This window comes from Nannospalax galili, unplaced genomic scaffold (genome assembly GCF_000622305.1).
Source record: "Nannospalax galili isolate Female #2095 unplaced genomic scaffold, S.galili_v1.0 scaffold1384, whole genome shotgun sequence".
Classification (NCBI taxonomy): Eukaryota; Metazoa; Chordata; class Mammalia; order Rodentia; family Spalacidae; genus Nannospalax; species Nannospalax galili.
The window spans coordinates 479,147-501,182 of NW_008351703.1; the positions used below are offsets into that span (position 1 = coordinate 479,147).

The window sequence follows — 22,036 nt, forward strand, 5'->3', positions numbered from 1 at the left end:
CACCCTACTATGGAGCAAAGGTCTTTGACTCTCCAGCCCTGAACCCCTCCTTCCTTTTACCCACCTCACATAATCTTTCACTGGAGAAAACCTAGTCCTTTCTGTGAAGTACAAGCAATGTAAAAAGTCCTTGGAAACACATATTCTGGTTGTCATTTGGCCTTAAGATCAGTCCCTGGCCTTCTGTGCTGCTGTCTCTTGCTGTATGAAAAATCATCTTTAGGCCACCACAGCTATCTTGGCACCATATGGCCCCAGGTGCCAAGAAACACAGCTGACACTAGTTTTTGACCAAGACATGGAAAGTAAAGCTAACACAAGGAAACTAACAACATAGAAGAAACAAAACAAACAAAAAACACCTTCTAATGTTCCTAGAACCCACAGCTGCAGCCTTCACAAGGCAAATCTAACTAATATCTTCCTCCTGAGGCTCTGCCTATGGCTGAGACATAGGATCCTGCTCAACTTCTCCAGCACTGTCCTCCATTGCAACATTCCCCACCAACAGCATCCCCACAATGCTGCCTGCTCCCTCTGAATCCGCAGCTCCTTAGTTCCCAAAAGAAGAAACTTATCAATGGCTTCAATATCTCTGTATCCCCCAGCCCCCACATACACATTCAGTAGGTGCCTCAGGATCTGATCCAAGGAGCGTTTCTGCCAATGTGAGGCTACCTGAAAGCTGAGGGATACCCCCTGGAATGGAAGAAGGTCAAAATAACCTTAAGGCCTCAAACAACCCTTCTAAAACCTTCTGAAGTTTACATAGACTTTTGCATATAAAATGATATACTACTGAAGAGTTTGAATAAATATTCCATAAGACTGTTTATCATAATTGGCTTTTTATTTAAAAATTACAGGGAGCAATTTCCAGCATATTTTATAAAAGTACTACCTGTATCAAACATTTTGTATCACTTAATTCTATTGAAGAGCTGCCTTTTTTTTTCTTTTCTTTTAAGGTACTAATTCCAACTTATGGGACATATGCCCTTAAAATAGAAAGTTTCCATCATTTATTCAGATGCCAAGATTATTGAGAAGTTTATTGCTTTATGGCTGGGCAAGATGCTACTACCACATTTTAGGTAAATAATCTTTATTTAAAAACTATGAGGTCATTTCTGTTTAAAAGTTTCAGGATAATTCACAGAAAATAGATATATTTATTCAAATTACACACTGAGGGGCTGGCCATCTAACTACAGACATTTAAAGGTAAAGCAGCTCTTTAAAGAAATGACACATAAATAGTTCTGTCTTGGTGTACTGCACATAATTGAAATGAACAAACCTGGAAGACCAGAATTGTTATGCTATGTTCTGTTAGGATCTTAATTAAAAAAAAAAAAAAATCACACGTTTAGTAGTCCATTTGTGCTTAAAATATTCATATGAGAAGCTTAAAGAAAAGACAACCTCTGTACATGGTCAGCAAAAGAAAGTTATACTTGTTTTGGACATTGCACTGTTATTTAAATCACTTTCCTAAAGTCATACCCTCCTTTGCAGCTGGCACAGTTTTTCAGGTCTAATTGGCAACTTGAGGAGGCCCCTCTGGTATTAGCGAAGTAAAAAAGGTGGTGATAAAAGACCAGGCTGAAGCCATCAGTCCAGGCCTTGGAATTGCACTGGCATCTTCACCGGCATCTTCTCCACTCTCATCTTCAAGTCCATCATCCATAAGGCGCTCCTTTTAAACAAGATAAACACACTCCTGAGCAATCCGAACCACTAAGATCAACCTATAACAGCGAAGGAGAGAGCTAAGTACTTTTTGTAGCAAGAATAAATATGAGTAGGTAATAAGAAATGATAGATCTGTGGCCATTAGAAATCTTTGTGACGTTCAAAATAAGTCTGTAGTGTATAAGTTTAAAAGTGACAACTCCCAATATAATGAATTCTTACCACATGCCTAATTTTCTTTCTGGACTATTTTCAGAGAGAATGCTAATCCTTCCCACTTAATTTTAACATATGACTAATTCAGTGTTGTATTCTAAGTTCTCCCAGATAAGACCACCTCAATTTATATGCCAGTACCTTTCACAGATACTAACAGAGCATCCAAAAACCTTCCTCATTTTGGTCCCACATAGGGCTATCTACCTCTCAAGTCTATACACATTTCCATAACCTACCATTTCTTCAAGTTCCAGATTGTTTGCATTTTGCCCATCATTGTTAACTTCAACATTGTTGGGAGCCTGCTGCTGACCACCTTCTTGCCTAAAAGGGAACCATCCAGCTTGGTGTCTGTTCAGTAAAATAAAGAGAAAAGAAGATAAGCCTCAATTGCTTGTATTTTTAACACTAGAAAAAATAGTGTCCCACAAGAGAAAAATGACTGGAGTTATCAAAAACAATAGAGACAAATCTACTTCAGGTCAGGGAATTTCTCAAAGTAGTAACAGCAAAACCCAATTCAAATCCCAAAGTCTACCACTGACTTTAACTAGCTCAATGTGACACATCAAATCACAAAATCTTTTTGGTTTTTTTTCAAAATGAAACACAACTAAATATTCATTTGCCCTTAGTGAGAAGGAAGGAGAGGGTAAAAGCAGTGTACTTGTGAGAAAACTAGGGCCTGAGTCTACAGGACTCACTATCAAGGAGTATGTTTTAAAAGGGAGAGTTCATTATATACTTAAGTTCTAAGTAACTGAAAGTCCATGTCTCTTTGAATTAATAATTTACATAAAATACAGTAAAAACAAAACAAAACAAAACTCTGCTTTTAAACAATTATGGTAAATATTCTTACTCAATATCCTGCCCCTGCTTTTGGTTAGCAGCAACATGCCAGCTATCCAAGCTCAGTACTCACAATCCTTCACTCAACATTCACAACTGACTAACCCATGCCAGAGTCTATAATAAGCAGTTTTACAAAGTAATTAAAAGAAACCACAATAGTTAATGCCCATCACTCACAAATAAACCAGCAGCATGGCTCCCATCACCATGATAAACCGACTAAAGGAAGAATAGAAGTACACAATGCTAAGGAGAATTGCAGCCCGGGAAAACGTGTACATCCAGTCTAGCCAGTCACGGTTGAAGTCTTCTTCATTTAGCACTGGACCACCCTGAGCATTCATCTGAACATTCTCATTCATCGGTCGATTTTCTTGGGCCACTAGGTTGGGAGCTGGTGGGGGTTCTTCTCCAGGAACATGTGCCAAATTTAAAGGCTGGGATGCAGCAGGCTGGGTTGGGCTGGCATTTGATGTGGCCTGAGCTGAAACTGCAGCTTGACTGAAATAGTCACCAAAATATTAAAAAGAAAAAAAATTACCATACTATGTATTTTTAAACTTCTTAGGTAGTCGTAAATATTTTATAAATCTAATATCAAACATCATAACTCTTGCTCTGCATTTCTTGGGCAAGTACAATTTCCAGAGAGAAAGTGGACTCATGATTGATGGTATGTCACCCCCTCCAAGGCTCAGGGACTTTTGTGGAAGAGGTTGGCAGAAAGAATGTAAGAGCCAGAGAAAGGGATGGAGTATTACCTGGAAGTGTCCTCTGACCACTATGCCAGCAAGCTATAGTCACACCTCCTTCCCATGCTCATCAAGGAGTCAAAGGGAAGACAGCTACCCGCTCCCACCCAATCAGTTGACCTTAGCTGCATGTGGTGGAGGAGCTAAGGATATATAAGCCGAAAATGCCAGGAGGCACCTCTCTCATCATTTTCTGCAGCTGTCAGAAAGTCACAGGATCTATATTTGAGTATGGACTTTCCAGTGCACCATAAATGGGGGGGGCACTCCTCTGTAAACCCCCACCCTATGCTGTAAAAAAAAAAAAAAAAAGAAAGAAAGAAAATGATAGGTGTTTGGATAGATAGATGAGAGGGATTTAACTAGACAGCAAGTGGATGGACTTGCACTGGGGAACATCTGGGGACACTGACTTGACACAGTGGGCCTTAACACCCAAGACAGAGTATATGGATTCCAGTGAGGGGGCTATGGGAGGGTTCTGGTGGGGGCAGGGCTATAAAGATGATTCAGATTGAGATATTCTGTATAAAATACAACAAAATGTAATGAAAACAATTTTTAAAAAAAAGATAGACGGTATGTATAGCTAAGGAAAAGAAGTTTTCTTGGCCTGGTTCTAAGACAGAAGGGGAGAGGAGGAAGATATAACAATGGCCATGGTCATCACTCTTTAATTAAATGAGCTTATACGCTGATAAGGAGTAGGTACAAATCCTTTCACTAATGACTCTATTATTCCACATGGGATGAACACCCAAGTCACCAACTTTCCCTCAGACCATACTTTGAAATATTTGTCTAAGGGTGAGTTTTTCCAGTATTTTAAAACAGTAAATATATCTCAGATAACCCACTCCTCAACCCCAATTGGGTTTTTTAGTAACTCCATCCAGGGACCATTGGTTCTTATCAACTTGGGGAGAATCACGGTCCTGAAAATGCTAATAAGATGACTACAGATTACAGCTAGCAAGATGCTCAGCGTGTAAAGATGCCTGCTGCTGAGTCTAACCACTCAAGTTTGATCCCTGAGACTCACACGGTAGAAGGAGAGAAACTCCCACAAGTTGTCCTCTGCTTCCATATGTGTGCCACAGCATAAACACACACACACACACACACACACACACACACACACACAATAAATAAATTAATATAATAAAAAATTTTAAAGAACTTTTTTTTAAAGTATCAGAATAAGCATTGGTAATCCTAGAACTCAGGAGGCTGAGATAGGGGGATCTCTATGAGTTCAAGGCCAGCCTGTTCTACATAGCAAGTTTCAGGCTACCCAGGGATACAGAGAAAGACTGTCTCAAAAAAACTAAAGGAAAGACCAAAACAAAAGTCAGAATAAGGACTGGGAATGTAGCTCAACTGGTGCAGTGCCTACCTAGTATGCTTGAAGCCCTGAATTCTATCCCTAGTACTGCATAAAACTGGGCATGGCGACACATGCCTGCTTGTAATCCTACCGCTAAGGAAGTGGAAGTAGAAGGATCAATAGTTCAAAGTTATCTTTGGCTAAAAGCCATTTTGAGGTCAATCTAGGGTACATGAGACCCTGTGTTAGAAAGAAAAGATCAGAATAAGTATGTATATTACAGGTTCCCAGTAAAAGGTAACATAGCTGGTATTTGTTTTTAAATTATCCAGTGGAAAGTGGAGAGCTGTAGAGTAAGACTGACATGACTGTGTAAATTCTGAAGCTGGGCCATAAGTACACAGGGATTGGTTTTACTATTGCATTTAATTATATGCTTAAATTTTTTAATAGTTAGTCAAGGCAGCTAAAGAAAATTCAGGAAATGTTCCCTGGGCTATAAATGCCCAGTTAAACCAGTATACAAATACTTTGTTTCTGTGTAAGCCTCCTTAGTTCTTAAAACATTTCTTTTTTTTTTTTTTTTTTGGCTTTTTGAGACAGGGTCTCCCTGTAGACCCAGCTGGCCTGGACCTCACTATGTAGACCTTGAACTCACAGAGATACACTTGCCTCTGCCTCCTGAGTGCTGGGATTAAAGGCCTGCACCACCACACCCGGCTCCAAAACATTTCTTAACTCATAGCTATTCTGATACACGGGGGAGCTATTTTAAAGGTAAGGACCCAAAATTCAAAAGTATAATGATGTACACAGGGTAATATGATTTATAGCAAGTTACAGTAATTCCCTCTTATCTTGAAGCTTACAATCAAGATAAAGGGTGTAAAGCAGAGTACTAAGCACAACAAAGTAGTCACTTAAATGATAACTATCACCATGACAACATAAAAGGTACAGACTCCCTGAAATCAAGTACTAATGATAGAACATTAGCATACGAGGTTCATAAACCAGTAAGCTTTATGCAAAGATATCACCTTCAGGCTGGAGACAAGAAAATCAGCAGACATTTGGGGCAAGAAGAATGCCTGATTCAATAATATATTAAGACAGTTAACTTGAAGTAGTATATGGGTACAGTACGAGACAGTAAAGACTCTAAAAGTAAAAAAGGCTAATGTGAAGTAAAATGAATTTAAATGAGAAAAGATCTGGGTAAAATTTTGGAAACATGATTAAGAGGGAGAACAGAGGCTCAATTATCTCATTTGCATAAGTTACTAGATTCAGGGCTAACAGAAACTAGTATCCATGTTGTTAAAGTCAAGAACTTTCATGACAACTAGTAGAGGTGATGTCAGGAGGAAAAGGCATTTAAAGAATGAAGGAGCCAAAGTTAGAATGTTCTGAACTTACGGTAAAAGCTAATTGCTAAAATCTTTCAACTAAGCAGAGATACAAAAGATGAAGCACAGAAGATGAAGAATTGGGAGTCATTCATGAGAGCTACCAAGAATAGCCATGGAAGAAAGAAATCTAAAAGCACTGCCACAGGACAAGAGTCCTAGGTGCCAGGACGCACACAGCAGACACAGCAATATCTGTCAAAATGAGCAAGGAATGTTACTGTTTAAAAGAAGGAAAACATGGGTGATCAAAATACAAAAAGAGTGATCAGAAAGATAAAAACAATAAAGAGAAAAATAGGATCACACAAACCAGAGGAGGACATTAGGTAGAAGCCAGACATTGTTAAGTACACAAGCAGTACAGGAGCACAAGGCTGAGGACCAAGTCAGAGCTGAGACTCTTTCATCTAGGCAGAATCAAGACAGTGCAGTGAGTATGCATATGTGTGTGTGTGTGTGTGTGTGTGTGTGTGTGCGCGCGTGTGCATGCGTGCATGCGCCACTGAGCCCCACACTTCCTGTGATTTTTTTTCTCCCCTTTTCATTTGACTATTTATCTCTACAAGTTGATTTGCAGCTTTTCATTGAAACCCTCTTCTTGAATTTATATATTATTATTATGTTAAAGAAGGCATCGGAATACTGCTAAATGTAATTAGGGGAAAGAATAAGGAGCCAAGATGTAAGGTTTAGCTGATGTAAAATGAAGGCGAATGGTTTTTCCATTAGCCAAATAATTTAAAATGGTGTATCTGCTGAGAAGTTTGTGAATTTCTCATAATAATAATTTTCAGTAATCAACTGACTACATCAGCAAATGAAATCCCACATCAACTTACTCAAGGTAAAAGAGAATATCAAGCAATTAAGAAAGTCCCTGAAATAAGGAGCTGGGATGGACTTACTACTGCATGTAATACTGGTGAGCATACATCTGCTGCCACCACAGCATCTGCAGTGGGCTGAGAGCAGGGTACACTGGGAACGCAGGTGGCACAGCTTGTCTAGGAAACTGGTTGTCCATGTTTCTGCAATAAAGAAATAAATGAAGTCTTTTAGTACGTTAGAAGCTAAAAAGCATTTCTCTGAGTTTTTATTTGTGAATTATAAGTCATCCACTGACACCATATCTTTAAATCTTACTGGAAAGATACTTATTTTCAACATTCTTTAAATAAAACAATACATCTTACTGAAGCTGGCCCTGGGCCCAATACAGAACAAATAAGTCATCAACAAACTATGTAGCAAGCATGACCATTTGTTATCTTCATATCAGCAGATAAAGCCAAAAATACTTTAATTTTGAGTACATTCTCTTTAAAAACAAAAGCCCTAAAGGAAACTTCAAGACAAAATATTCTGAGGAATAGGTCACTAGTCAGGTTGATATACTAGTAATAAAATTTTATTTAAAATACATCAACTAAGTTGGGCAGAGGGGCCCTAGCGGTCCCCAAAACAATAAAGACATTGCTAATAATGTTGGTTGTACAATGGAAGTGAACAGTAAAACCCTATTGCTGAAGACACTGAATGATATGAGCACAGGAGAGGGAGCAATCAAGCTTGGACTAAGCTGGAAACTCCCTGCCACTGGATGGGTGGCTTTCATAGTGCCAGAAGGTGATATGCAGATGACTGGGGGAGAACTAGCCCCTGTAATTCTGCTCAACAATGCTACACTATCAACATGCCAAACAAGATATTTCTGTATTTCTGCTGATACAACAGTGTTGCAGCTAGTGTATGTACCACCAGCAAATTTTTGATCAGATATAATGCCCGCTCCTAGAGGTGGAACATACATCTGGTACTGTAGACCAGGCCAACTCCCTGTGGCAGGGGAGGATGTGATGAACCTGCTAAAGTATCATCCAAGCATTTGTGTTTATGCTCATAGGTTATTATAGCAGCCACTGTTTATTTAGATATTTTTGCTTCTTCCTGTTTGCATTTTTAAAGTAACTGGAATCTCACTGAAATGGGCCAACAGCCTATGGAAAACAGATGATGCAGAGACCTGAAAGTTCAATGCCTTGCCACAATGGGAGGAAGATTATCCCACACCTACCACCCCCTCCAAGACTCAGGGACTTTTGCAGAAGTTGATGGAAAGAATATAAGAGCTGGCAGGGCTGGAGTGTTACCTGGAAGTGTCCTCCAACCACTATGCAGACAAGCTATAGTCACACCTCCTTCCCACATTCATCAGGGAGTCGAGAAGGGAGTCAGTCGACCCCTCCCACCTAATCAGTTGACCTTAGCTACATGTGAGGGAGGGGCTAAGGATATATAAGCCCAGAACACCATGAGGCACCTATCTCACCATTTTGTGTGGCTGTTGGGAAGTCACAGGATCTATATTTGAGTATGGTCTTTCTAGCACAGCTGTAAATGGGGTTGGGGGAGGGGGAGAGAACAGCCCACTCTTCTGTAAATAAAACCCCACCCTATGCTCTGTTAGCAAGCCCAATAAACTCGTTAGAATTTTAAAAAAGAAAAAAGAATTAAAAAAAAGAACAGCGCTAATGGAAACCTTCATTATTCCACCAAAGTTGACCCCATGTCAGCAAATCCTTTGGTCTTTCATTTCTTATTAATATCCCCCCTCTCAAACTTAACTGTATATATATATATTATGTAATCTGCTTCAAGTTATTTCTGGAAAAAATGTGTTAAAAATTGCCTCTTTGAAAAAAATTTTTAAAAATTAATAATAAAATGAGTTCAAGGCCAGCCTGGTCTACATAGTGAGTTCCAGGACAGCTGGGGCTACAGGGAGACCCTGTCTCAAAAAGACCAAAAAAAAAAAAAAAAAATCAGCTAAATAGTTTAAATATAAAAATCAACATTTCAAACTGTAAATTATCATTTAAAGAGCCAAGAGTGGCAGAACACACTGATGTGTGCTTTTAAAATAAGTTAATGAAACTTGTGGAAAGTCAGTTAATTTCCTTATGCCTCAGTTTCTCTGTTTTAAAAATGGAGTCAATAATGGACTCTTCCTGAAAAGGCTGTTATCCTGTTTTCAGTAAACAGTAGTGCTATGACTAGAATATGAAACATCCCCCATAGGCTGCTGGCACTGTTTTGGAAACTTGCTGAATCTTTAGAAGGTTCAGTCTTGCTGGAGAATGTGAGTGATTGAGGATGACCTTGATGAATAGCCCAGCCATACTTCCTGTCTTGCCTCAGCTTCCTGATTGCAGACTCAATGCAACCAGCTACCTTACACTTCTACTATCATACCTACCCCACCATGATGGGCTATATTCCCACCCACTGTAAACCAAAAGAAACCTTTCTTCCCTTAAGCTGCTTGTCAGGTATTTGATCAGAGCAATGAGAAAAGTAATGGATACAGCTTGCCAGCTTTATTTTTATTCCCCAGTCCTTAAATGAGACTGACTCCAAAATGCATAAAATATTCATGAGTATCAAAACTATGAGACTAGACAGACAAGTAAATGCAGTAATTGTAAATGTGTTAATTTTCCTTTTATTTATTTATTTTTTGTTTGTGTGGGCATGTATACATGTGTATATGTTTGTTGTGGTACGCACACATGTATATGGAGGTATACATGCATATGTGTGCAGGTAGAGGCCAGAGGTCAATGTTGGGTATCTTCCTCTATTGCTCACCACCTCATTTTTTCGGAAAGAGGGTCTCTCACTGGACCTGAAGCCTACCTATTCAGCTTGACTGGCTGACCAGTCAACTCCAGGGATGCGCTTGTCTATACAATCATCCTGCCCAGCCAAACACCCAGTGCTGGGGATAAAGACAAGCATCACTGCACCTGTCTTTTACATGGGTGCTGGGGCAAGCACTTCAACCACTAACCCATGTCCCCAGCCCTTAACTCTCCTTTTCTTCGTGTTAGTTAAATTTTACTTTGGGCTGCTTAGTTTTGTCTATCCAGAGCAAGTTCAGAATAACTAACAAATTTATTAAATGTAATTTTGTATCTAAAGACTACACATACATTACAAACTGTTGGTTGTAGAGACTTAATTTAGAACAGTTTGGGGAGGCTACAATTATTAAGAGATTCTACTTGAGGAAACTTGGTGCTAGGTAAGGCACCAATACTTGTTTCAACATTATTCACCACTTCCCTACATTTTACCTGAACTTTCCTCTTTCCTTACCCTTGAAGGAGCAATGAGAGCCAGACAGGGGATTTTATCCTCAGAAGACTTCCCACCTCCTGAATACAACCCTCCTACTTCCCAAGCTTTCTCATAAATTCAATTACAAAGAAAAACCAGAGAAGCTTCCATTAGAGTTGCTTCTAGCAATGGACAAGTCCTGCATACAGGAAAAGAACCGTAAGCCAGTACTACCCTTAAAAATGACTGATCAATTATTGATCATACCTGGAAAGAGTCAGGGTAGAAAGATATTATCAAACATTTAATACAGATCTCAGCATTTAAACTAGGGAGTTTGATGCATCTCCGCAGAAATCTAAATTATGAATTAAAAAAATGAGACTATATTTTGAATTTCACTTGTAAAGTCAGCTAAGAAGAAGAAAAAAAATCATCATCCACCTAAAAGCAGCTCCACAACTCTCTACCATTAATAATATAATTTCAAGCTGGGCATGGTAGCATATGCCTTTAGTCCCAGCACTTGGGAGGCAGAGGCAGGTGGATCTCTTTGAGTTTAAGGCCAGCCTGGTCTACATAGTGAGTTCCAGGCTAGCAATGAAAAGGATGCATTTCACTTGTGCCCTTTGCCAATACAAGATTTTGTTTGTTTTCGTCATGCTGGAAATCAAACCCAGGTCCTCAAATACTATTAGATATTTTTATTTAATGTTTTCTAATTTGGCAAACAATCAAAAAGGCATGCGCCACCACACCCAGCAAAATAAACTTTTAAAGAACTTCTAGCAGGGCATGGTGGCGCACACCTGTAGTCCCAGCACTTGGGAGGCAGAGGCAGGCAGATCTCTGTGAGTTCAAGGCCAGCCTGGTCTACATAGTGAGTTCCAGGCCAGCTGGGGCTTCAAGGAGACCCTGTCTCAAAAAGAATTAAAAAAAAAAAAAAAAAAAAAGAACAATTACTAAAAGCAAAATGTTCTTTTACATCCATTTGCCCAAGTAATTCTGCTTCTGAAAATTAGTTTATAGAAATAACATATGGAAAGAAAACAAAAACAAACAACAAAACTTCACATCTTTGCCTTCAAGTCACTGCACACACTTGCCCTTCTGAGGAAACACTCGGCCTCCTCACACTAGGAGCTTCCCTTCCCCTGATAAGAGGCACTGCACACTAGGACAACAGGTCATTGATTTAAAAGTCATAGAAAACCTTATTGCCGCACTCACCTCCATGTTGAAACTTTTCAACTTATCTCTGAGGGCATTTAGTCTCTGATTTACCTACTTTGACTCACTTCTACAACTAAGAATCCAGCCAAAATATAACAAAAATAAAGGGACGTATGCATAAAGCTTTTCATCACACCACTATTTAATAGTAAAGGCTGGAAATGTTCAAGTACTTGTCAAAAGAATATTGGGTGCTGTAATTTATGCGTTCAATGAATTACTATACAGCTTTTTAAATATTAATGAACAGTATCTGTATAGCATGCCTTTGAATAAGCTCTGCAATGTTTAAGTGAGATTTTCTTTAGAAGCAATTGAAGAAAATCACATATACATTTAGAATAATAAGTAATTATGCTAATTCATTAGGAAATAAGATTTTCAGTTTAAAGATATTCAGACACAAATCAGAGGCACAGAAACCCTTTAATATTTATGCTTGGTTGTTTTGGTTTGTTTTTTGAGTGTTTGTTTGCTTTTGTTTTGTGGATTTGCTGGTTGGTTGATTCATGTAATATGTGGTTTTTGAAAGAAGATCTTGCTATGGAGCCCATGCTGGCCTCCAACTTGCCATCCTCCTGAGTTCTGGAATTAAAGGCACGCACCATCACACCTGCCTAAATTCTTTAATTTTTAACATAAATTTGAAGTTCAGCATAAACTTATTTTTTTTCCCATATTTCTTTGACAGCAGAAATCCTAGAATCCAGGACTTCAGAGTTCTCCAGGGACAGAGTCAAAATGAGTTAGGGATAATTTGTCATGTATGAGTGTAAACTGTGATAAAATTTTACTAAAAACGTATCAAAAAGATACCACTAAAAGTTGAACAGGCTCCCACAGGCCAAAAAGAGCAGAGAATGAGTGTCAAGATGAAAGGTTCTATTTACTTAGTAAACACTCTGCAGAATGAAGCATAAATGCATTAGAACCCGCAACTTCATAGACATTAAAAAAAAATCATCTTTTGAGGGCATTGACTTATTATTTTGAAAATTGGTAAGGGCAAAAGATTCCAGCATTTATCAAATTTTCCTGAATAGAAAATATTAAGAGAAAATTCTTCATATAATAAACACAGCTAGTAAATGGATTAGGAATGGCAGACTTAGGATTATAGCCCTTTTATAAAAACTAATGAAATAGTGGGCCTTGTCAGTGACTAATGACTAGTAAAAAGCTGAAAAAGAACTCAAAAATTTTGGAAGGACTTCCACACACAAGTACTGTATTTTCATCATTTCCACCCCTCACCTCACCCCGAAACTCTTCTCTCTCTCTCTCTCTCTCTCTCTCTCTCTCTCTCTCTCTCTCTCTCTCCCTCCCACACACACACACACACACACACACACACACACACACACACACACCCTACTGAGTCTATTTAATGGTGCTCCTATGTGTATGTGTTTAGGGATGAGCACTTGGGATTGGATAACCTGTCAGGATTTATCTCTAGAGAAAATTGATTGTCTCTCAGTAGCCATTATTGCTTGTAGTTCTTTATCAAAAGGTGGGACCCTGTAAAATTTAGCCCATTCACTTTGGCATATCAACTGACATTATCATTATGCAGGTCTTGTTTAAGAAACTGTACTGTTGAGATTCACGGGTGCAGCTTTCCTGTCATGTCTAGAAGACACCATCTAGCAGCAAGTGTCCTGGTACTCCGGCTCTCAAAATTTTTTCACCCACACATAACCCTGGTCCAGGATGTTCCCTGAGCCATAGGTGTAGGGGTTGCATTATAGATGTATCAAAACAGAGATCCACAGATGAACAAAGTGCTGAAAAGTGGCCATGGAGTGCTCAGCCCTAATTGGAAAAGAGCTTTATGATGGCTGCATCCAGCTGGCAACACCTGAATTCACTGACTGATCTTAGCAGGACCATAGGTGAAACAGTCCAACTTTATGTGCTTCCTGATATACTACAACTATGGAACAATTTTTAGAGGAGGGAGGGACAGAGGGAAGGAAAAAGTGAGGACAGACTTAACCTCACCTGAATTTAATCAAGCTCTGGATTTAATTACCAGTTCACAGGCAACATGGGGACAAAGAAAAATAAGTGACACCAGGGGACATAGCCAAATCTGGGCTACTACGGAAAATAGAACAGAGGCATAAAGTGCAAGAGAGAGAAATTAGATGAATGGAATGCACCATGTTGAGCTCTCTGAACAGTGATTTAATCAAAAGTATCAGAGATAATCAGGGAATAATGAACACAACAGTGTTAAAGAATCTAAATTGGTTGAGTTTTCCAGTGGTATTATAATTAAGATTTTTTTTTTTTTAGTCTACCATTATCTGTTACAGATACACAGCAATGTATCTGTTAACAGTTGTTGAAGCTGGATGGCACATTGATTTTTCAATACATTTTTGCCTTTTGTTAATGTTTTAAAAAATAATAAAATTTTTTAAATTTAGAAAATAAAGTGTCTGTTTAACTTTAAGATACATCAAGAGGGACTGATTCATTACATTGTATTAATCTATATAATGGGATACTCTGCAATTGCTAAGAGGAGGGGGCAGCTCTTTCATTTCAATAGAAGGCCATCATTATACTTAAACATATGTAAGCTAGTGTGTATAAAACATGCTATTATTTATGTTAAAATACACACCATATGCACATTTGTGTGAGTAAATTTTATCTCTGAATAATTCAGAAGAAACAGTAACAGTTACTTCTGAGGAGGCAACTAGAAGTCTATAAATACAATCATCAAACCCTCCTGTAGATTTTTTAAAATTTTTATTAAAATACTGAGTTTAGTTCACATGCATGTTTTTGTCTCCCCACCATTTCCACGTTGGACCACCACTACTTTCCCAACATAACATTCCACATCTACCTAAAACCAAGCAAAGGATGGCATCCTATCCCTAAAAACTCAACAGGCATTTTAGACGACACATTCTTGTCAATGGAACCTGAATATTTATCAAGCACTTATACTTTGTATTACAAAAAGAACAGCTAGATATCAAGTGCTACAAAAATAAGGAAAATTCCAACAAACTTTTCTTAGAGATTGTCTCCCATGCCACAAACGTTGAACGGTCTCCTGGTCAGTCATTTGGAAGCAATGCTTCACATGACTGATAAACTTCACTTCCACTGTGGGAAGAGAACAACTTTTTCTACATTTGCTTGCATTTTTTCTTTAATGTCTTCTACAGAACTAGGTTTTTTTTAATGTCTTGGGAACTATTCCTTCTTTTTTGAAAGATTATCTCTTTGATCTTGAAGTTGAGGGTTTGTTTTTTTTTAGAAGCATTTCATTACAGCTTTAACATACTCAATAACAGTTTCCAGAGCAAAGATAACATCACTTTCAAAAGTGGTTATAAAATTTTTAGGTTCACTGTTGAATTAATACAGTTATACAATATTGAACTCAATATAAACCCTGTAAGACATAAAATTGAATGAGTTTTTAACCTTTAAAAAAGATCTCCATTTCATTTTAAAATATACTGTTTCTTACAGAAAGACTCGTTTTTGCTAATAACACTGAGATGTTGGTGCATGCATCTCTAATCTGTATGTATCTGATTATTACTAGTCATAATCAGTTGCACTCAGATCCTTGGCACCTGTGTATGTCTATAAAGTCATCAGGTAGATTTCAATGGTAATGTTTGAGGGTTTTAAATCTTTTCTATCTGGTTTATTTTTGTGTATTTCTGGTTGGAATATCTTACATAGATTTCTTCACTGGCACTTTTTCTTCAGTTTCCACACCATCACCAACATCATCATAAGCATCCTCATCAGCAGTGTTAACTTTTTTTTTCTTTTCAGAACCTTGCTACCACTTGTAAGGATGGCTTTTCAGAGAATACTGTGAGTTTCACATTCCCTTCTTCAGCTTCTGGCCCTACATCTCCTTCCATATATACAAAGTGCTGTCCACCAAGATTCACATGACCTTAAGCACACTTTAATCTTAGGACCACAGGTGGTGCAATTTCTTTTTTTTTTTTTGTCTTTTTGAGACAGTCTCCCTGTAGCCCCAGCTGTCCTGGAACTCACTATGTAGACCAGGCTGGCCTTGAACTCACCGAGATCAGCCTACCTCTGCCTCCTGAATGCTGGTATTAAAGGCGTGCGCCACCACACACGGCTTTTTTCTTTTTTTTAACCCATCAAGTCCAATTTGTGTTGCCCAAATACTCTTAGATGTGAGCCTGCCCTGGACTGTGGTCAACCTACCAGGGTCACACACTTAAAGAAAATTGGTTCTTCTTCGGTCATCAAATGCCAATAGCTCCTCAGCTAGGGGTTGGATTTCATTCCACCTTCCCCCAACCATGATGGGATGTTTCTGGCTTGAGTCTGTGCAGATCTTGTGCATGGTTTCACATATGCTATGAGTTCATATGTACAACTACCCTGATGTCTAGAAAACACTGTTTTGTTATAGCTATCCACCAACTCTGGCTCTTACAATCTTTCCTTCCCCTGAGCCTTCAGGAATATGGGGATATAAATGTCACATTTAGAGCTGAGACCTCCAGTTTCTTATTCTCTGCACATTGACCAGTTGTGGGTCTCTGTGTTAATTACATTCTGCTGCAAGAAGCATCTCAGATGAAGTCTGAGAGACATACTAATTTGTGTGTATAGCAATCAATCACTAGAAGTTATTTTAGTATCATTTCATTTGTTTGTTTGTACTCTAAGGCTTATAACCTATCTAGCCACATGTTCTAGGCTTTGATAACAGGGCCAGGTATGAGTTCTGCCTTGTGAAGTGAGCCTTAATTCCAACCAGAGGATTGTTAAGTTACTCCCATAATATTTGTGCTACTAGTATACTAGTGGGCATATCTTGCCAGGCCAGTCCTTATTGTACCTTGTGGGGATCACAGCTGGGTAAGACTGATAATTACTTTTCTCCTCCAGTAGTGCACACAGCACCTTCAAGCACTATGAAAGCTAGTCATAAGGGATAAAGCTTCCAGGTTAGTGCCAGCTTGATTTCTTCATATTCTATGACCCAAATATGTGGTATCTTCAACAATAGGGTCTTACCATCAAGTTCTGGTGAGTAACCAAAAGCAATGGCAATAAAGCAAATACCAGTCCCTGCTGGCCAACAATACAAAAATAGGTAACCCTTACCTAATACTAGGGTTTTTATTTGCTAGGATGAAGTGTCTCATTGGGGTACTGTCCCTTGTTATAGGTAACTCCAATAAACTCCCTTTATATATGTACATGCACATATTAGGAAAGCTTCTAAGGTAGGTGTCCTAGTTTGTTCTTCATTGCTGTAACAAAATACTCTGACCACTACCAACTTGGGGAGGAAAGAGTTTATTTAGCTTACATATTCTGGGTCACAGTTCATCTGGGAGCCCAAGGAAGGAACCCAGGGCAAGAACCTGGAGGCAGGAACTGGAACACAGGCCATGGAGGAATGCTGCTTACTGGCTTGCTCCCCTGGCCCCTGCTCAGCCTACTTTCTTATGTAACACAGGCCCACCTGCCCAGAGGTGGCACCACCCACAGTGGGCTGGGCCCTCCCACATCACTCATCAAGAAGATGCCCCTCAGAGGTGGCCACAGGCCAGTCCAATAGAGGCAATTCCCCAACTGAGGCTCCCTCAACCCAGATGTGTCAAGTTGACACTAAAGCTATCCAACACAGTAGGTTTCCATGTCATCTTCAAAAAGCTTTTACTGTTACTTATCCCTCCCTATATTCCTTCCTTTACCCTGCCCTGCCATTCCCTACCCCATTTAATCCTTCCTGTTTCATCATTCCCCTTTCAACCTTTATATCACTGTATTCTATCTCCCCTCTCTTGAAAAATTCCCCCTCCCTCATGGGCTCTTACTAGTTTCCTAACTGCTATGAGCGCTCCAAATGAAACACACAGATCTAAAGATTCAAAGTTAACATTTACATATGAGAGAAAATATGTAATGTTTGTCTTTCTGAGTCTGGGTTACTTCACTCAGGATGGTTTTTCCAATTCCATCCATTACCCGTAAATGTCTTAATTTCATTTTTTTTATTTTTTTAACTTTAAAATTTTTTAAATTTTTTATGTGCAGGAGTGTATTGCCTGCATGTAGATAAGTGCACCCGTGTCATGCAACGCCCACAGAGTACAGAAGAGGCCATCAGAGCCCCTGGAATTGGAGTTATGGACAGTTGTTAGCTGCCATGTGGGTGCTGGGATTCAAACCCAGATCTTCTGTAAGAACCACCAGGGTTCTTAACTGCTGAGCCATCTCTCCAGCCCCTTAATTTCATTTTTGTAAATAATAGCATAATATTTCATTGTGTAAATGTACCACATTTTTTATTAACCACTCACCAGCTGATGGACATAGGCTGTTCCCATTTCCTGGCTATTGTAAATAGAGCAGCAATGAACCTAGATAAGCAAGTATCTCTAGAGCAGCAGGATATAGAGTCCTTTAGGTGTATGCCCAAGAGTAGTATGGTTGGAACATGTAGTAGATCTATTTCTACTTTTTTGAGGAACCTGCACATTGATTTCCATAGTGGCTACATCAGTTTGCACTCCCACCAGCAATGAAAATGTGTTCCCCTTTCTCCACATCCACACCAGCATTTATTATCTTTTTTTTTTTCTTTTTTCTTTATAGCCATTCTGACTGGGGGGAGATGAAATCTCAAAGTAGTTTTAATTTGCATTTCCCTGATGGCTAAGGATGTTGAACATTTTTTAAAGTGTTTCTCAGCATATATTTTCATATTCTGATAACTTTGTTTAGTTCCATACCCCATTTTTAAAATCAGTTGCTTTCTTGATGTTTTGTGAGTTCTTTGTATATTCTAGATATTAACCCTGTGTCAGAGGTATAACTGGTAAAGATTTTTTCCCATTCTGTAGGCTGCCTCTTCACTTGAATGATGGTATCCTTTGATACACAGAAGCTTTTGAGTTCCATGTGGTCCTATTTGGAAATTCTTTGTTTTAATGCCTACACTATCATGAATCCTGTTCAGAAAGTCCTTTCCTGTGCCTATAAGTTTCAGTGTATTCCCTAATTTCTCCCCTATCAGATTCAGAGCATCTGGTCTTATATTGAGGTCCATGATCCATTTGGAGTTGAGTTTTGTACAGAGTGAGAGGTAAGAATCTAATTTCATTCTTCTATATGTAGCTTTCCAGTCTGACCAAGTCCATTTGTTGAAGATGTTGTCTTTCAACTAATTAATGTGTATTTGAGGCCTCTCTGCCAAAAATCAGGTGGCTGTGTGTGGACTTAAACCTGGGTCCTCAATTCTACAAATTGGTCAATTTGTCTGTTTTTATGCTATTACCAGGCTGGCTTTTTTTGTTTTTGTTTTCTTTTGTTTGAAACAGGGTCTCCCTGTAGCCCCTGCTGGCCTGGAACTCTTTATGTAGACCAGGCTGGACTCAATCTCACAGAAAGTCACCTGCCTCTGCCTCTCAAGTGCTGGGATTAAAGGTGTGTGCCACATGCCTAGCTTAGCTTGTTTTTATTACTATAGCTCTGTAGTATAACTTTAAATCAGGGATAGTAATGCCACCAGTAGTTCTATTTCAGGATTGTGTTGGAGTCCTAAGTTTTTTGTGCCTCTGTGAAATGTAAGATTATTTTTTCAATATTTGTGAAGAATTGTGTTGAAATTTTTATGAGTATTGCATTGAATCTGTAGATTGATTTGGGGAAGATGACCATTTTCACAATGTTAATCCTACATCATGAAGCATAAGCATGGGAGGTCTTTCCATCTTCTGGTACCTTCTTCATCTCTTTCTTCAATGTCTTGAACTTTTCATTATACAAGTCTTTTACTTCCTTACTTAGAATTATTTCAAGATTTTTTTCCCCCTGATTTCTTTCGTAGAATGCTCGTTGGTTACAGATTTTCAAAATTAATTTTATATCCTGCTATTTTGCTGAATGTGTTTTATCAGCTCTAGGATTTTTCTGGTGGAGTCTTTAGGGTCTTTTATGCATAGAATCATATCATCTGAAAATAAGGATACTCTGACTTTTTTCTTTCCTATTTGTATTCTTGTTATCACCTTCTCTTGTCATACTGCTCTAGCTAGGATTAAGTCATTAATATGAGATCGTGCCAGTCTTTTGATATAGGAATTTAGTGCTAAAAAGTTTCCTCTTAGGAAAACTTTCCTCATCGTGTCTCAGAGATTATGATATATTGTATTTCCACTTTCATTCAGTTCCAGAAATTTTAAAATTTCCTTCTTGCTTTCTCCCATGATCCAATTTTCATTCAGAGGTATATGGTAGTTTCCATGAGTTTGTGTACTTTTTTCCATTTCTATTATTGTTGACATCCAACTTTACTCCTTTGTGGTCAGACAGAACACAAAATGTTATTTCAATTGTCCCAGAATTTATTGAAATTTTGTGTCCTAATATGTGGTCAATTTTGGAAAAAGTTTAATGGGTTGCTGAAACAAAAGTGTTTGGGTGGAATGTTCTGTAAATATCTGTTAGATTCATTTAATTTACCATGTCATTTAACTCCAGTGTTTCTCCATTTAGTTTTTGTCTGGATAAACTATTGGTGAGAGTGGGGTACTGAAGTCACCCACTATCACTAAATTGGAGTCAATCTCTGATTTTAGATCTAATAGTGTTTATTTTATAAAATTAGGTGTCCATGTTTGCTACATGTATGCTTAAAATTGTAATATCCTCTTGGTAGATTATACCAATATAAAATTCCCTATCTCTTCTGACTAGTTTTGAAGTCTATTTTGTCCCATATTAGAATAGCTATACCTACACATTTCTTAGTTCCATTGGCTTAGAATAGCTTTTTTTTAATTATGTTTTTAATTTAATAACCACATGATTAGAAGAAGCATTTCATTACAGCTTTAACATATTCAGTAACTATTTCCAGAGCAAGGATGCATCTCTTTCGAAAGTGGCTGTAAATTTTTAGGTTCACAGTTGAATTAATGTGGTTATACGATATTGAACTAAGTATAAACCCTAAGACACAAAACTGAGTTTTTAACTTTTTAAAGAAGATCTCCATTTCATTTTAAAATATGCTGTTTCCTGCATTTTTAATGCTACTAATGCTTAGATGTTTGCACATGTGTCTTTAATCTCTATGTATCTGATTTTTACTAGTCACAGTCGGACAGGCAGATCCTTGGCACCTGAGTATGGATATAGAGTCATCAGGTAGATTTCAATGGTAATGTTTATCACCTCTACTAATTAACATGAAGCACATTTTTATGCTTCCTCCTCAATTATGTCTTTTTTTTAATTTGTTGATTTTTTGTGTGTATATAATATAGAGCATCCCACACAATCTTATTCATCTATATACCCACTTTGCAAATGGCACCCTCCCATAGCCTCCCCCCGCCACACACACTAGAGCCCATATACTCTGTCATCCCTGTTACTGTCCACTGTGTTGTCGGTGCCCCCAGCCATTCCCCAGTGCTTGTCCATCTACTGAATCTAGTCAGCCTATCTAGAGAGTCTTGTTTTAGGAAGATCAGCTGTTCCTCATCTAGCAGCAATCAGTTGTCGATATTCTTTTAGATAAGATTGGGGTCTGCTGTTCATTTTTCCAGTTTTATGCTGGGAAGTCTTTTGGGCCACCCTGTCCAATAACTCAAAGGAAGGGATCTCCTGTCTGGCATTGTTTCTTTATCCTTTTACCCTATGGTGGTGTTACCTGTTGATGGTGAGGTGTGGTTCTTAAAGGCACCAAAAAGACAAATTCTGTTTTCTAATCCAATCTGCTAGTCTGCTTTTTTTTTTTTTTTTTTTACTGGAGACTTGAAACTGCTATTATTGAGAGTTATTACTGAACAACACTTATTTATTCCTGTTACTTTGTTACTACGGTATTTCTTAGACCTCTTTTGGTTAACTATTCTGGCTTTTTGGTTAGACCATTTTCTTAAATCTTCTTTGGTTAACTGTCTGTAGAAAGCTTGCCAGGTTCTATAATTGGGTGTTGAGTGGCAGGGGCTGAGGTCACAGGATGAGTGGGTGCTGCCCCATGGGGTCGGAGCATAGAATACCAAACTTGGCAGTGTTGTTCATGTGGCGATGGTTTTAGAAGCATGAAAGATGCAAGAGTGAAGGAGTCATCAGTTCTTCAGCAGTTTCAGAGAGCTTGCTGAGGCCAGGCAGCATGCAGTAGGGGCACCCATGCATAAAGAAGGCTCTGACAGGCCATTGTGTGAAGCTGTGAAGTATGGGGCATGCGCGCTCTCTCTCTGGGCGCACTCCCAGAATGGCACTCCCCCGCCACACCTGGCTAGTCACTGGCGGGTCTGGCCACAGGCGTCTCTGGCCACGGCGGCGGGTGCCCTGCAGGCTTTTCCTGGCGGCTGGGGTCCCGTGTCTCTGGAGCTTCTCTGCTGCAGAAGCGTTGTCCTGCCGAA

General features: G+C 38.8%; 1 protein-coding gene across 2 annotated transcripts in view; it reads right to left on the bottom strand.

Annotated features, from left to right (window-relative positions):
* Positions 1 to 831: 831 nt before the first annotated feature.
* The window catches only part of Herpud2 (HERPUD family member 2), a 59,586-nt gene continuing 38,381 nt past the window's right edge, over positions 832 to 22,036 (bottom strand). For both annotated transcript variants that reach the window (XM_029553896.1, XM_008848772.3), the window contains 4 exons: positions 7,166 to 7,288; positions 2,947 to 3,270; positions 2,151 to 2,265; positions 832 to 1,699 (listed from right to left, as the gene is read on the bottom strand). In XM_029553896.1, the coding sequence (XP_029409756.1) occupies positions 1,538 to 1,699; positions 2,151 to 2,265; positions 2,947 to 3,270; positions 7,166 to 7,288 (724 nt within the window). In that variant the 3' untranslated portion in view covers positions 832 to 1,537. The remainder of the gene's footprint in view (positions 1,700 to 2,150; positions 2,266 to 2,946; positions 3,271 to 7,165; positions 7,289 to 22,036) is intronic.